The sequence below is a fragment of the Phoca vitulina genome, unplaced genomic scaffold, assembly GCF_004348235.1.
Source record: "Phoca vitulina isolate PV1807 unplaced genomic scaffold, GSC_HSeal_1.0 scaffold2, whole genome shotgun sequence".
NCBI classification, from domain to species: Eukaryota; Metazoa; Chordata; class Mammalia; order Carnivora; family Phocidae; genus Phoca; species Phoca vitulina.
This window is the reverse complement of record NW_022589705.1, coordinates 68,692,249-68,706,200: the sequence shown is the minus strand read 5'-3', so window position 1 is coordinate 68,706,200 and position 13,952 is coordinate 68,692,249. Positions and strand designations below refer to the sequence as shown.

At 36.9% G+C, this 13,952-nt stretch overlaps 1 protein-coding gene and 1 non-coding gene across 7 annotated transcripts in view; one reads left to right on the top strand and one right to left on the bottom strand.

The window, feature by feature from the left end:
- The window catches only part of FOXJ3 (forkhead box J3), a 190,886-nt gene that overhangs the window by 18,709 nt on the left and 158,225 nt on the right, over nucleotides 1–13,952 (bottom strand). For all 6 annotated transcript variants that reach the window (XM_032431498.1, XM_032431484.1, XM_032431528.1 and 3 more), the window contains 3 exons: nucleotides 8,002–8,130; nucleotides 4,719–4,893; nucleotides 659–1,075 (listed from right to left, as the gene is read on the bottom strand). In XM_032431498.1, the coding sequence (XP_032287389.1) occupies nucleotides 659–1,075; nucleotides 4,719–4,893; nucleotides 8,002–8,130 (721 nt within the window). The remainder of the gene's footprint in view (nucleotides 1–658; nucleotides 1,076–4,718; nucleotides 4,894–8,001; nucleotides 8,131–13,952) is intronic.
- Nucleotides 2,025–2,171, top strand: LOC116627304. The gene has a single exon (XR_004298468.1). It is a non-coding gene; the product is annotated as a U4 spliceosomal RNA (small nuclear RNA).

The following is a 13,952-nucleotide window of genomic DNA, read 5'->3' as shown; positions in this document are numbered from 1 at the left end:
TAACAACACTGTATATCAAGGGTATTTTAGTTCCATTTTTATAGATGAGAAAATAGTAAGACTAAAAGAAGTAATGCAAGGTCATACGAGTCATAATGAGGATTCAAATACAGGTTTTTCTGACATAACCTATACTCTTTCATCTATACCACTCCGAATCATAATAGATTGCAAACAGATTGTGTATCCCATTCTTCTTTCAAATGCTCACAAAAACACTGGTTTTCCAGAAGGACAAAATGAGAGTTAACACCAAAACCTGTAAGGGTTGCCGAGTTTGCCTATGTTGTCACAATAAATTTTAATCAAGAAAATCTCCAGGGCGCCTTGGTGGCTTAGTTGGGTTAAGTGACTGCCTTTGGCTCAGGTCATGATCCTGAAGTCCCAGGATCGAATCCTGCATCAGGCTCCCTGCTCAGTGGGGAGTCTGCTTCTCCCCCTGACCCTCCCCCATCTTGTGCTAAGAAAATCTTTAAAAAAAAAAAAAAATCTCCAGATCAACGTATGGACTGAATGAGTTACAACTATAGGATTATAACAAGGAAACCTAAAAGGAGACAGATGAGAAGGGTTTCGGTAGTAAATATACATGAGCCTCAGATAACAAAGAACAGATCCTAATTCACAGCCAAACGCAAGTCAGGAGACACAAACTTACCAGAATTACAGGATACCTGTTGTGGGGGTGGGGGGGCCTGATGTGTTAACGTCTGATGCTGATGATTCGGATGATGCTGTATGTGTTGATGTGGAGAGGGGTGCTGGGGGTGAGGGGGCTGGAGCTGGCTGTGTTGCTGCGGGTGTGACGCTGGGTGCTGGGGACGCTGCGGATGCTGTGGTAAACCATGCTGTCGATGGGACGGATGTGGAGACGGCTGTGTGTGCATCTGGGAGTGGGGCAGTGAGACTTGTGCAACCGAATTACTGCCCGTGGTGCTGAGGCCACCGCCATGATTGTTGGACAGGCTGCTTTGGTTGCTATGTGGGTGAGAGCTCACTGTGCTGCTAGGAGAGTGCTGATACGAACACGAGGTGTGGGACTGCTGGGAAGAGTCGGAAGGGATGGTCATCAAACCTAGACACAGTCAGAGAAAGCAAGAGCATTCACAGTCAGATTTCAGTTATATTTTACGGCAGACATGTATAAAATTATTCACAGAGCAGAGGTATACATTGTCAGGAAGCAATACTGGCTCAGTTGAAAAAGTGTTGATGGAACATCCACCATACACCAGTCTCTGGGATTACTAAGAAGAGTAAGAAACACCACCCTCTAGCCTCGAGTAGCTCATGATCTAGGAGAACGGACAGACACTTAAGGAGATTATGTCCAATAATGTAAGTACTAATGCAGAAGTATACCGAGGGCATTCAGGAACACTGCTTCTTGCCTGTTCAGCTAGGAAGGAGCTGAAGATTTGGAAAAGCCGTCCTTGAAAAGGCAGTACCTGGGGTGCCTAAGTGGCTCAATCAGTTAAGCATCTGACTCTTGATTTCGGCTCAAGTCATGATCTCAGGGTTGTGAGATTGAGCCCCACGTTGGGCTCTGTGCGAAGCATGAAGCCTGCTTAAGATTCTCTCTCCCTTTCCATCTGCCCCTCTCCCCTCTTCTCCCTCTCAGAAAAGAAAAAGAAAAAGAAGAAGTCTTGAAAGACTGAGTAAATGTTAGGGGAAAAGTGTGTGAATATTGGGTCACATTCCGGATGATTCTCTACAGGCCTGAAGACCAAAGATTTGACAGAGGTGGAGGAGAGAAATAAGGCCCAGTTATTTCTGAACTCTTTCTTTGATGGCTCCAAAAACTTTTAAGTCAAAGGTGGCTTGAATTCTTAAGACTAAGGAACACAGGGCGCCTGGGTGGCTCAGTTGGTTAAGTGTCTGCCTTCGGCTCAGGACGTGATCTCAGGGTCCTAGGATCAAGCCCCGCATCGGGCTCTCTGCTCAGCAAGAGTCTGCTTCTCTCTCTGTGCTCTCTCCCTCTTCCTCAAATAAATAAAAATGTTTTAAAAAGACTAAGCAAAACAAGCTTTGCGCAGTGGCAGTATTGTAGCCAATGAGGTTTATCCAAGGCGCGATTATTGCTAATTGAAGACTAAGCAAAACAAAACAGCCATCTTCACTGCTTTTTCATTTGGTTCATGGAATGTTCTTGAGACACATACACTTTAGTGCATAATTTATAGCACTAGAAAGTAAGGATTAAAGTCTCTGTACTGCCATCTGCACACCTGGTAACTTTGGGAAGTTATTAATCTCTGCAAGTCACAATTACCTCAATTATATATGGGTATGGATATATCTATGTCACAGAATTGTTGTGAGGATTAAATGCCATGGTGCAAGTGCAGGGTGCGGATGAGCTCAGTAAATGTTAGCTGCTATGATGATAATTACGATTAGGCCAGAAGTGTCTAATGTTAAAAATAATGTACTCTTGGTTTGCATGCAGGCAGATGCTCATTTTAATACATCTTATTATGATATTTGGTTCGACACAACTAGGCTATTTTCATATCCCAAAGGATGGCACGTACAATGTTTTACTGAACCAAAACACAACGAATTTATTAAATGAAAAAATCCTGCAGCACAGTATCAGTTAATAAAAGAATCAAACCTTTTAAATGAAAATATTCTCACACTGCCCATTTATAACAAAATTGTATTAGAGTACATTGTAAGATAATCTTAGAACCTAGTAAGTTAAGGTAGTTTTCTAGGCAGAAGAGTTAATATAAAAGTACTTGACTTGGCCCTGGAAAACTGTCATTTGGAGGGAATCTACAGGGTTCTTACAGTAAGATGAGAAAAAGCAGTTATTTCATTGTCTATTTCCAATAAAGTCCTAGCATTTTAAAAGGGAACCCAGATATGATCTAAACCAACCTTTTCAATTCCATTTTTTTTTTTTTTTAAGTAGGCTCCATGTCCAGCATGGAGCCCAAAACAGGGCCCAAACTCACAACCCTGAGATTAAGACCTGAGCTGAAATCAAGAGTTGGACTAATCAACTGACTGAGCTGCCCAGGCACCCCCCAAACTGTTTTTAAAATAAAATTTAAGGGGTGCCTCGGTGGATCAGTTGGTTGGACATCTGACTCTTGGTTTTGGCGCAGGTCATGATCTCGGGGTCATGGGACTGAGCCCTGCATCAGGCTCCGCGCTTGGCAGGGAGTGTGCTAGGATTCTCTCTCTCCCTCTGCCCAACGCCCCCAAATAAATAAATATACTTTAAAATATTTTATTAGTGTAATGAAATATCATTAAGAGCTTCAGAAATTGTCATTTCTATTTCAAAGCCAGTATTTTTCGATTTTGATCACCACATCTGGATCTCCTTAGCAAAGTCTTTTATTAGTCCTTTTTGTACTTTCATAGATAGAAAATTCAAAATGAGAAAAATACATGAATCTTACTTTAACCAGAAAAACCAGCTTCCTGTACAAGTTACTGATATTCATCGATATATAACACTTGTATATAACATTAACTTTTGTAGTATCTGACAATGGTTAAGTATTAAAACGTAAGTTCTATAAACACAGGGATTTTTGTCTATTTTGTTCACTACTGTGAACAGGTACACTCTCTGAGTTGGGGTGGAAATAATCTGCCAAACAAAGCAATTAGGAAATGCTCCAATAGTAGAGTTCCCAACAATTTCTGATTAGTATTTATCGGGGAAGGACAATGCAACATCTTAATCCTATCACATGACTCTGACTAAAATAAAACCAGCAGCTAAAGGACAGTAACACATAATAGCAACAATCTACCATTTGGCTGAGATGTAACAGGGCATCTTAACCAAAATCACTTTTAGTGTTAAAATCTGATTTAACACTAAATCAGATTAGTGATTTTTTAAGTAGGCTCCATGTCCAGCATGGAGCCCAAAACAGGGCCCAAACTCACAACCCTGAGATTAAGACCTGAGCTGAAATCAAGAGTTGGACTAATCAACCCAGGGGCGCCTGGGTGGCTCAGTCATTAAGCATCTGCCTTTGGCTCAGGTCATGATCCCGGGGTGCTGGGATCGAGTCCCACATCGGGCTCCCTGCTCCGCGGGAAGCCTGCTTCTCCCTCTGCCACTCCCCCTGCTTGTGTTCCCTTTTTCTGTCAAATAAATAAATCAAATCTTTAAAAAAAAAACAAAAACCAGTGACCCAGAGCTTCCCACTAACCAGTATGTTCATTTATAAGCGCCATACATGAAATTGCAAATTTGGTGCTACCATATTCCACTAGCTATCTCTTTGCTAATAACAGTCAGTACAGACAGGAACGGCACATCTATTCCTGTAGTGCAACATTTACCACTCAAACACTTCACGTGCTAGACATCACTAACCACGGCAGGATTTCTCCTACATGGCACCGATGCAGTGTCAAAATTCTTCAATACTATGCCTCCAGGACACCACTAGTAAGTGAATTAGGTATGCAAGATGAAATTTATCTGCATTCTTGTGCTATTATGTAAATATATACAGGGTATAGTAAAGGCACAAAGACTATTCAATCCTGACCACAATGATACTGTTCAATGATTCAAGAAATACAACAGCTGCTATGTGAAAATAATTCTTAAGAACATTTTTCAATAAAAATTTACTTTATAAAACAGTATTTTAAAAACTCCACTTGAAATTAATAGGATATGCATGTCAATTATACTTCAATTAAACAAAAACCACCCACCCCAAGTAAACACTCACCTTGTTGACTAAGTGACTGCTCAAAAACTGACTTATAAAGGCTCCGAAATGAGGCACTGAGATCTTCAAAATTATATTCTGAGAAAAGGAGTTGTTTGTCTCGTTCTGGAAGGTTGTACTGTGGCTGCTGTTGAGGAGTTAATGACTGAGAGACTGGTTCTGGATGGTTTGTCACCTAACATTAAAAGAAAATACTACTAATTTAGTAGCTCTATATATCAGAATTGGTCTGTTACATAAAATATATAACTGAAAATATTAAAACAGTTTCTAGAATCCAAAGGAAATAATGTCCCTGTCCTTGGCTTTCCCATCCTCTGTTAAGTTGGGTACACATGAAGGACAAGAGCACAAAATCGTTAACTTGGATTTTGAAGAACCACAGGATTCTAATCCAATCTCCACATTCCACATAAGAGGGGAAAGAGTTCAAAGAATTTAAATAACCTTCCCAAGATCATACAAATGAATGGTGGGCTAGGCATGGAACCCTTCCAGTTTCTGGAGAATCTTCACCTTGATTTCTCCTGAAGCAATTTCATCTCAAACTCCACTCTACTATGATATTACTAACACGTCTTGTTCATTTATTCAATTAATCTTTAAGTATTTAAACTCAAATACTGTGAGTATGGTGAGGTTGCATGGTGCTGCCCAAAGCAGCAAGGAGCCTCAATACACCTAACTCTTCATTTCTAGAGAAAAAAATTTTTTTTAATGAAACTAAGGAGGAATGAGAAATGAGGGTAACAGATAAAGAAGATTCTGAGAAAAAGAGAATAGAGCATCGCTTTGAGCTACGCAAAGAAAAAAAAAAGCACCATAAACTCCCAGAAGATAAGAATTATCACTGAAGGCAGCACAACTAGAAATAAAAAAAGATCAGCTGTATCTCTTAAAGATTTTATCAAGGGGTGGTAAACTGCCATTTTTTTAGTGCTTTGAAAAATTAAAATATGAACACTCACTGTAAATTTATGCAGCCATTCAAACTGATGCTCACAAGAAGTCTGCAATAACAGAAAAATATGAATTTTGTGTAGGGGAATGGCTCCACCACTGGCACTCTGGTGACCTTACACATCTCCACACAGGCCATTGGAGGCAAGGCTCAATGGCAGGATGACCTAAGCCTTGGTGGTTATTCTGGAACATGGAATGTGAGTGGTCTTATGAGCAGCAAATTCTCCTCTGCCTTCCTATTTTGCAGGAGGCAGCCATGGGGCAGTTTCTCGACCACGTGTCTATCTTGCAGGAATCTACCAAGAGACCTTTTCTCAACTGCCTCCCTATTTCCAGAGAGGCAGGGGACTTTCTACTTTACTCTCTTAGGGTAGGGCTGCGAGTCATACAACTGCTTAGCTGTAATATGGAATTTGTTCCTCCACTACAGTGACTCACTACTTGTGAAGTCTGTCATCTGGCACCTCCAGTTCGGTGTCATCCTGGGGGATGTGGGGAACCATACCCATCCGGCTTATACATAAGTAATAACAATATCTCTGTGCATTTGGGCTCACTGTGTCCTTATAGGATCAATCTATATACACGTGGCAAGCCCGACCAGCAGCTGGTGCTGTCCTGTTGCTTACAGAATGTTTGATGACCACTTGATGTCTTGTTAAAGGAAAAAGCACAGTAGACGATGTCTGGCTTTCCAAAGTAAAGTTTAACCCTCCTGCGTGTACTGGCATAATAGACACGTTTGTTCTTTCTTCTGTCACCTAGTTCTACAAATTTAACTTTTTCCTTTCATTATATTTTGTGATACTGGACTCTTGGTGTCAAGATTTTCTACACTCACATTATTTTAAAAATAACTTAAAATAATTAAATCTTTGCTTAGTTTGCTTCAATGTTCCAACTAGTCCTTTTACATTATGATTTCATAATTACTGAGTGCTTTAATTTACCTCGATTGTCAAAGTAATGTTTTTCAGAAGGGCACATGAAAACAAAGGTAGGAAAGCTTTTTAAGCTCTGTGTATCAAAGAGTGTCTTTCTCTTGACTTCACATATGAATGTAAATTTGGCTGGACATACTATTTATAAATCCAAACCTATTCCCTCAAAACTCTACGTGCAGTATTATTCCATTATCCTCTTGTATTTAACATTATAGAAGAGAATTACGATTTGTTTCGCTGAATGCATCTAATTTCTTCTTCTACCAGAGTACTTACATGGATGATAACTTCTGAAATTTCAAAATTTACTGTGATGGGTCTAGACACAGGTTTTCCCCCATTAACTTTTGCTATAGCTCAGTTAACACTTTCATAATCTCTATTTCTTTGAAAACTGCTTCTGTACCAACTACTCTAGCTTCTTCTTCAGGGACACCCGTAATTATCAATTCTCCAGATCTATTATCTTCTCTGACATAATTGTTATTCCTTTAACTGTTACTTCTGCATTCTGAAAGAATATTTTAGGTTTTTTCCCCCAGAGCACTGATAACAGTTTTACGGAGCCACCTTTTGTTTTCCTACATTCAATGTGAATTTTAATTCTGCTCCCTCAGTTTTGGTTTCCTTTGTGTTATTTTCTTATTTAAGGTTCCCCTCCGCTATATATCTTTGTCCTGTGTAAGATTTTACCTATTTACTCATCCTGGAACAGGGAGTGATCTGGTGAGATTAAATTTAAACCAATGTACAGTGCAGTGTATGGCTCCTGGGCTCTGTTCTGTCTTCTAGGGAGGACAGTTGCCAGATGATTTGCAAAGAGGTATCAGATAACACAAGGGTCATGTTCTTATAATAGGTAACAAAATCAGCACACACAGGTCCCTTTATAGTATAGCTTTGTTTTCCAGACCAAAATTAAACACATAAGACTGGTTAACAATTGGGTACCAAGTCATCCTAACCTCTGAGGCTTGTAGAATTCCCTTCTCAGGTCTATAGCTGGAAAACAAGGCAGTATACACATTCTCTAAACTCTTTTACAAAGGACTGTAAAGTATCATCAAATACAGCTTTCCTAGACTAAAGTACAACTTTTTTTCCTATTCCAATTACTTTTCACTTGGACAGAGAACAGATAAGTAGACCAAAATAATAAAACACAGTATAACCACATATGTGTATCCGAACCTGGTAAAATATAAGTACCCATTAAAACACTATCAAGGTAGGAATCTGCTCTACATATCTAAGCTAAATGAATTAGTTAGTGAAAAATACACATCTTCACTTTTTATTCGCACTTCAATGACATTTGGCTTAGTTTTAAGCACTCAAGGAGTCTCAACAAAGAAGTTAACTTCACCAAGACTTACCGGTGTATAACTATGCACACTTCCAACACTGTTCAAATTAACAGATGCCAAACTCTGGTCTGAGAGACTGTTGTTAAGGCTACTGCGTGGGCTATCACTACCATCCTGATCGGTGTTGTACAACGTTACCTAGAAAAGAAAAACATTAGCATAAGTACTTTTCACTGTAAAGAGTACTTTCTAAGCAACTCTACAAAAAAACAATTAGGTTGGTATATGGCTTAAAGACAAAATGTTCGTGGTCTTTCCTACCCCAACTCCATGCCCTTCACTACTAACTCTATGTTTACCATGAAACAAATTACTCTCAAACTGAAAAATATCCTATCCAAAAGTACATAAATTCAATATACTATCAGGTATAATTAGTTCATCAACATTTAATAAGGGGATTACGGGTTTTCACTGTTAAGTATTTCTACAGTGTATAAACTTTTTACTCAAGCTTTAAGCAAAACTGTTATTCTCTTCTATCAAAATACTAGGCATTGAAAAGAACACAAAAAAGGAATTTTAAAAAAATCACACGCATCATACTGGTTATATTATTGAAAACTGGACACTCAACTGTCCAATGTACTTGCAAAATCATAGGTATGTGACCTAATTTTTAAAAATAGCAACAATTACTGGGCACCTAGATGGCTCAGTCAGTTAAACGTCTGACCCTTGGTTTCAGCTCAGGTCATGATCTCAGGGTTGTGGGATCAAGCCCCACATCAGGCTCCACGCTCAGCACAGAGTCTGCTTGAGATTCTCTCTCCCTCTGCCCCTCCCCCCTCACTCTCTCTCTAAAATAAATAAATAAATCTTAAAAAAATAACAATAAGATGCTAACATACACATTAGATGCTAAGGACTATAAATCAAACTGTTAACAAGGGGCTAGGTATTCCTGAAGACTTTTATCACTGATATTAGCATTATAATTTTTAATGAGAAACAAAAAAATACTTTTAAAACAGATAACTAGCCTAATTATCCCTCAAGGTTCTATTCATAAGGTACAACCAACTTTCCTTTCTATGCTCCTACTTCCATGGACACAATACACTTAGCTTTACGGTAAAACTAATTTTTACCCACTACTAGATTGTAGCTCCTTGAGTCCCCAGTAAGGAATCATAACCAACCTAAGTGCTTTCTACTCAGTATACAATTAAGAAATATTTGCTGACTAAATAAACCAATTGAGCTATCACCATCCTTCTGTTTGTGCTAAGAATGGGATCACGCTAAATGCTACAAACATCTGCCAAAAGAGGCCAAATATGTAGAAAACTAGGCATGTATCTCTCTCTACTGAGGGCAAAACTGAACTGTCCCCCATTCACACTCTCTCCTGTCCATGCTCAGTTACCTACCACTCAAGTCATAAATCTTGGACAAAATCTTAATAGCTTATTTTTTATCTGGAAAGAGGATAAACATTTTTATTAAAATGTAAGATATACACAAAGTATACAGATTACTAATTTATTACAAAATGGGCATACTTATGTAATCATAAGTAATGTAGTAATAAGTAATGTAGAACAAGTATAGAACAGCCTCAAACTTTGATCCTAGAATACTTCTGCAGTCTTAAAAAATTGAAGAGTCAAGGAGCTTGTTTGTGCTGATACATCTATTAATAGTTGGCATATTATGTCCCCCAAAAAAATAATAATTGGCATATTATATATTAAAACATATTAATTTAAAAATAACAATTATAAACCCAACTAAATGTTAACATAAGAAATATTTTCTCCCAATAAACAGAATTAGAAAGAGTTCCCTTGTTTTACATTTTTGTAAATCTCAATGCCTGGCTTAATAGGAAACAGGTGGATTCTCTTATCCACTTCTGTATTCCATCTGCTGCAATACGTTTTTTAGGTGGAATAATACAAAGAAAGCCCAGCAACACATATATATCTATTTGGAAAAGGGAAGAATATTTTAACAGACTTTCAGATTATAATGGATGGTCTTTTTTGATACTACACCAAAACATGACAAGTGATAATTTTTTAAAGATTAGTTGCAATGTGGATCTAAAAACATACCAATAAATTTTTCATACTGTTACATTAAAATCCTCTGTTCTACCTTGTACTTTGAATGGATCATTCATCCAAGCATGATTTTATAACATTATGCATTAGCCATCTGGAAAATACTGGTTCACTAAGTTATACAGATCTTCCAAATACTGACACATTTCATTATACAACATTAAAACTCATATGTGCTAACATAACCAATGATTTTTTTTTTTTTTTTAAAGATTTTTTATTTATTTGACAGCGAGAGACACAGCAAGAGAGGGAACACAAGCAGGGGGAGTGGGAGAGGGAGAAGCAGGCCTCCCGCAGAGCAGGGAGCCCGATGCGGGGCTTGATCCCAGGACCCTGAGGTCATGACCTGAGCCAAAGGCAGACGCTTAACGACTGAGCTACCCAGGCGCCCCAACCAATGATTTTTTTAAAGAAGTATTTAAAGTCTGCTATCAGACTCACTGTGGTGGATAAAAGTTTTCCAAACTTCCGTTTTTTGCTTTAAAAGCTCAAATTTTATCATTGGCAAAGGATACTATCAATTGTTTTCCTTGAGGTGACAAACTCACTTTGTTTCTTATCAAGAAAACATCTGCCAAATCTGAATAATCAGTGTCAATTGTTCTTTCAGGTAAAAACAAAGATCCATGAACAAAGCAGCAGCTCCATATCCAACTCAACCACACAAGGAAGGTTGCTCTTCCTTGAAGCAACCAATGTACTTCAGCATGTAGTCTAAGTGTTTTATGCATACTTCCCATTTCATCACAGAGAAGAGCAAAAAGACATGTACTCAAAGGTCACAACTTAATAAAACTATTTTTCCTGTTTCACCAAGGATATCATTAAGTTAAACTAGTATTCTTTTTTTCAACCTGAGGGCTGTGGGCAGTGAAGAATACAGTAACTGCTACTACACTTTGGTACTACTGCTTTGATTTGTGCTAACATTTACATACTACTGCTTTTGCTGCATCAATGAAAATACAAAAATAAAGGAAAAGGCAAATAATATTTTAGTATTATCATAAAAACAGTCTGACCTCATGGAATCCCTAAAAAGGGTCTTAGTTACCTAGGTGTTCACAGACCACAGAACCTCTGATATAGAACATAACACAGACTCCTGAAGGCCCGTTCATTTGCTCTCCCAATCATGCACCATCCATCCCTATCGCTGACAAAGACACCCACTATACCAACTTCTGCCACTATTAGTTGGTTTATCTGTTTTTTTTTTTTTGAACAAAGTATAAATGGACTCATGGAATGTATATCCTTTTCTGTCCTTTTACAGTAAAATCAGCTAAAGGATTACACAAAGCTTTGTTTTCTATTACACTAATATCTGCTCTTACATCTTTATTACTTCCTTTCTTACGTTCCTTAAAATTCATTTTTTTTCACCCAATTGAGACCTTTATAGTTTTATCATTTATAGCTCAGCTCCATCTGGAATTTATTTTTGTGAACGGAAAATCTGATTTTCCCATTGATTCAGCACTATTTGTTGAAAGACATCACTGAGTTGTGTTCTGTAAGTCTATTTGTCTTCTGTGAATACCACTCTTTAAATTATTGTAGGTTTACTCTTGATATCTGGAAGTATAAATCCTCTACCATACCTTTTCTTTCAACATTATCTTCAACTACCACTTGCCATTTGGATTCCCATTTATATTTTAAGATCAGCTGGTCATTTTCTACTCCCATCCCTTCCCCCAAAAAGCACTGTGGACCTTTGATTGGGATATTAAATCTGTAGATCAATTTAGGAAAAACTGACTTCTTTACAATAATCTTCCCTATGGAAATTATATACTTATTTACATCTTCGTTTTCTCAGTAATTTTTTATATTTTTCTGTGTAGAGTTCATCTTCCACTTAATCCTAGGTATTTAATGTTTCTGAATGCTAACGTAAGTTTTATCTCTTTAATCTTATTTTCTAATTGTCTGACTTATACACAGAAATGCAACTGATTTCTAAAGTCAAACACTGATCTTGTATCAAGAATGTTAAAGTTCATTTATTAATTCTAAGAGTTTGTCTGTAGATTCTTTTGAATTTTCTGTATAAACAATCATGTCATCTGTGAAGATACCTTTGTTTATTTCTCAAAGTTTATGTTTAACATTTGTTTTGTAACACTTCCATTTCTCCTCTACCTGCCTGAATACTATTGTTGTCCTATATTTTACTTCTACATATTATACACCCACAATATATTTTTGTTATTTTTGCTTTAAACAGTTTATTGTCTTTTAATGAGATTTAAATTTTTAAAAAATGCTTCATTGAACCTACATAGTTACCATTTCCTTAATTCCCTTCTGTAGGTCCAGATTTCTAGTTGTTACCCCAGCGCACTAATATTCTATATACTTTTTTAGTCTTTTCATGTGTTTCATTTTGTCTAACTTTTATTGCTGTATCTTCAATAATCTTTCCTTCTACAATGTCTAATCTATTGTTAATTCCATCCAGCGTATTTTTCAAATCAGACATAATTTTTATCTCCAAGAAGTTTGATTTGGATTAAAAAAAAAATATCTTCCATGTGTCTACATGTACATGTTCAACCTATCCTTTTACTTCTCCATGGAATACAGGTATAAAAACTGGGCTTTTTCCAACTTTACTGAGATATAATTAACATGTAAGTTTAAGGTGTACAATGTGTTCATTTGATACACTTACATTCTGCAAAATAAATACCACCAGAGCATTCACACCTCCATCATGTCACATAATTACAATTTCCTTTTTATGTTGAGAACATTTAAGATCTACTCACCTAGCAACTTTCATGTATACATGAATACAGTATTGTTAACAATAATCACCATGCTATATAAAAGATTCCCCAAACTTAGTCATCTTGTAACTGAAAAGTTTATACCTTTTCACTAACATTTCTCCATTTTTCCTGCCCCATAGCCCCTGGGTAACCACCATTCTACTTTCTATGAATTAGGCCTTTTAAGATTCCACATATAAGTGATATCATACAGTATTTGTTTTTCTCTGCCTGACATTTCACTTGGCATAATACCCTCAAGATCCATTCATTTTGTCTCAAATGGCAGGATTTTCTTCTCATGGCTAAATAATATTCCATTCTGTATGTGTGTGTATGTGCGTGCACAACCCCCGCCCCCAGCTTCCTTACCCATTCATCCACTGATAGGTTATTTCTGTATCTTGGCTTATGATAATTATTTATGTTGTTTTATACTAATTCTATCACCTGTGTTATTTCTGGGTCAGTTTTGATATTTTTCTACTCATTATGGTTGGTTTTTTGTTTTATTTTTTTTGTTGGTTTGTTTGTTTTATTACTTCTTTGTCAGCCTGGTAATTTTTTATTGGATGCCAGACCATTGTGAATTTTACACTGATAAGTGCTAGATATTTTTGTATTCCTATAAACATTCTTGAGCTTTATTCTGCAACACAGTTAAATTGTTTGACAACAGGAATGAAGTATTGATACATGCTGTAACTGAGCCTTGAAAATGTATTTAGTGAAAGAAGTCAGACATAACAAGTTATGTATTATATGATCCCATTTATACGAAATGTCCAGAATAGGAAAATTCATGGAGTTAGAAAGTAAATTAATAGTTACAGGAAATGGATAGAATAGGGAATCAATGGTAATGGGTACAGGCTTTTCTTTCTGGGGTCATGAGAATGTTCTGGAATTACATGGTGGTTAATGGTTGCACACCCTTGTGAATATACCAAAACCACTAATTATAAACTTTAAAAGGAGAAATTTTGTAATGGTCTCTGAATTACATCTAAAAAACTTTAAGTCAAATTTTAGAAGTAGAATTACTTGAAAACAGATCAATCCTTTTTTTTTTTTTTTAAGATTTTTTTTTTTTTTTTTTTTTTTTTTT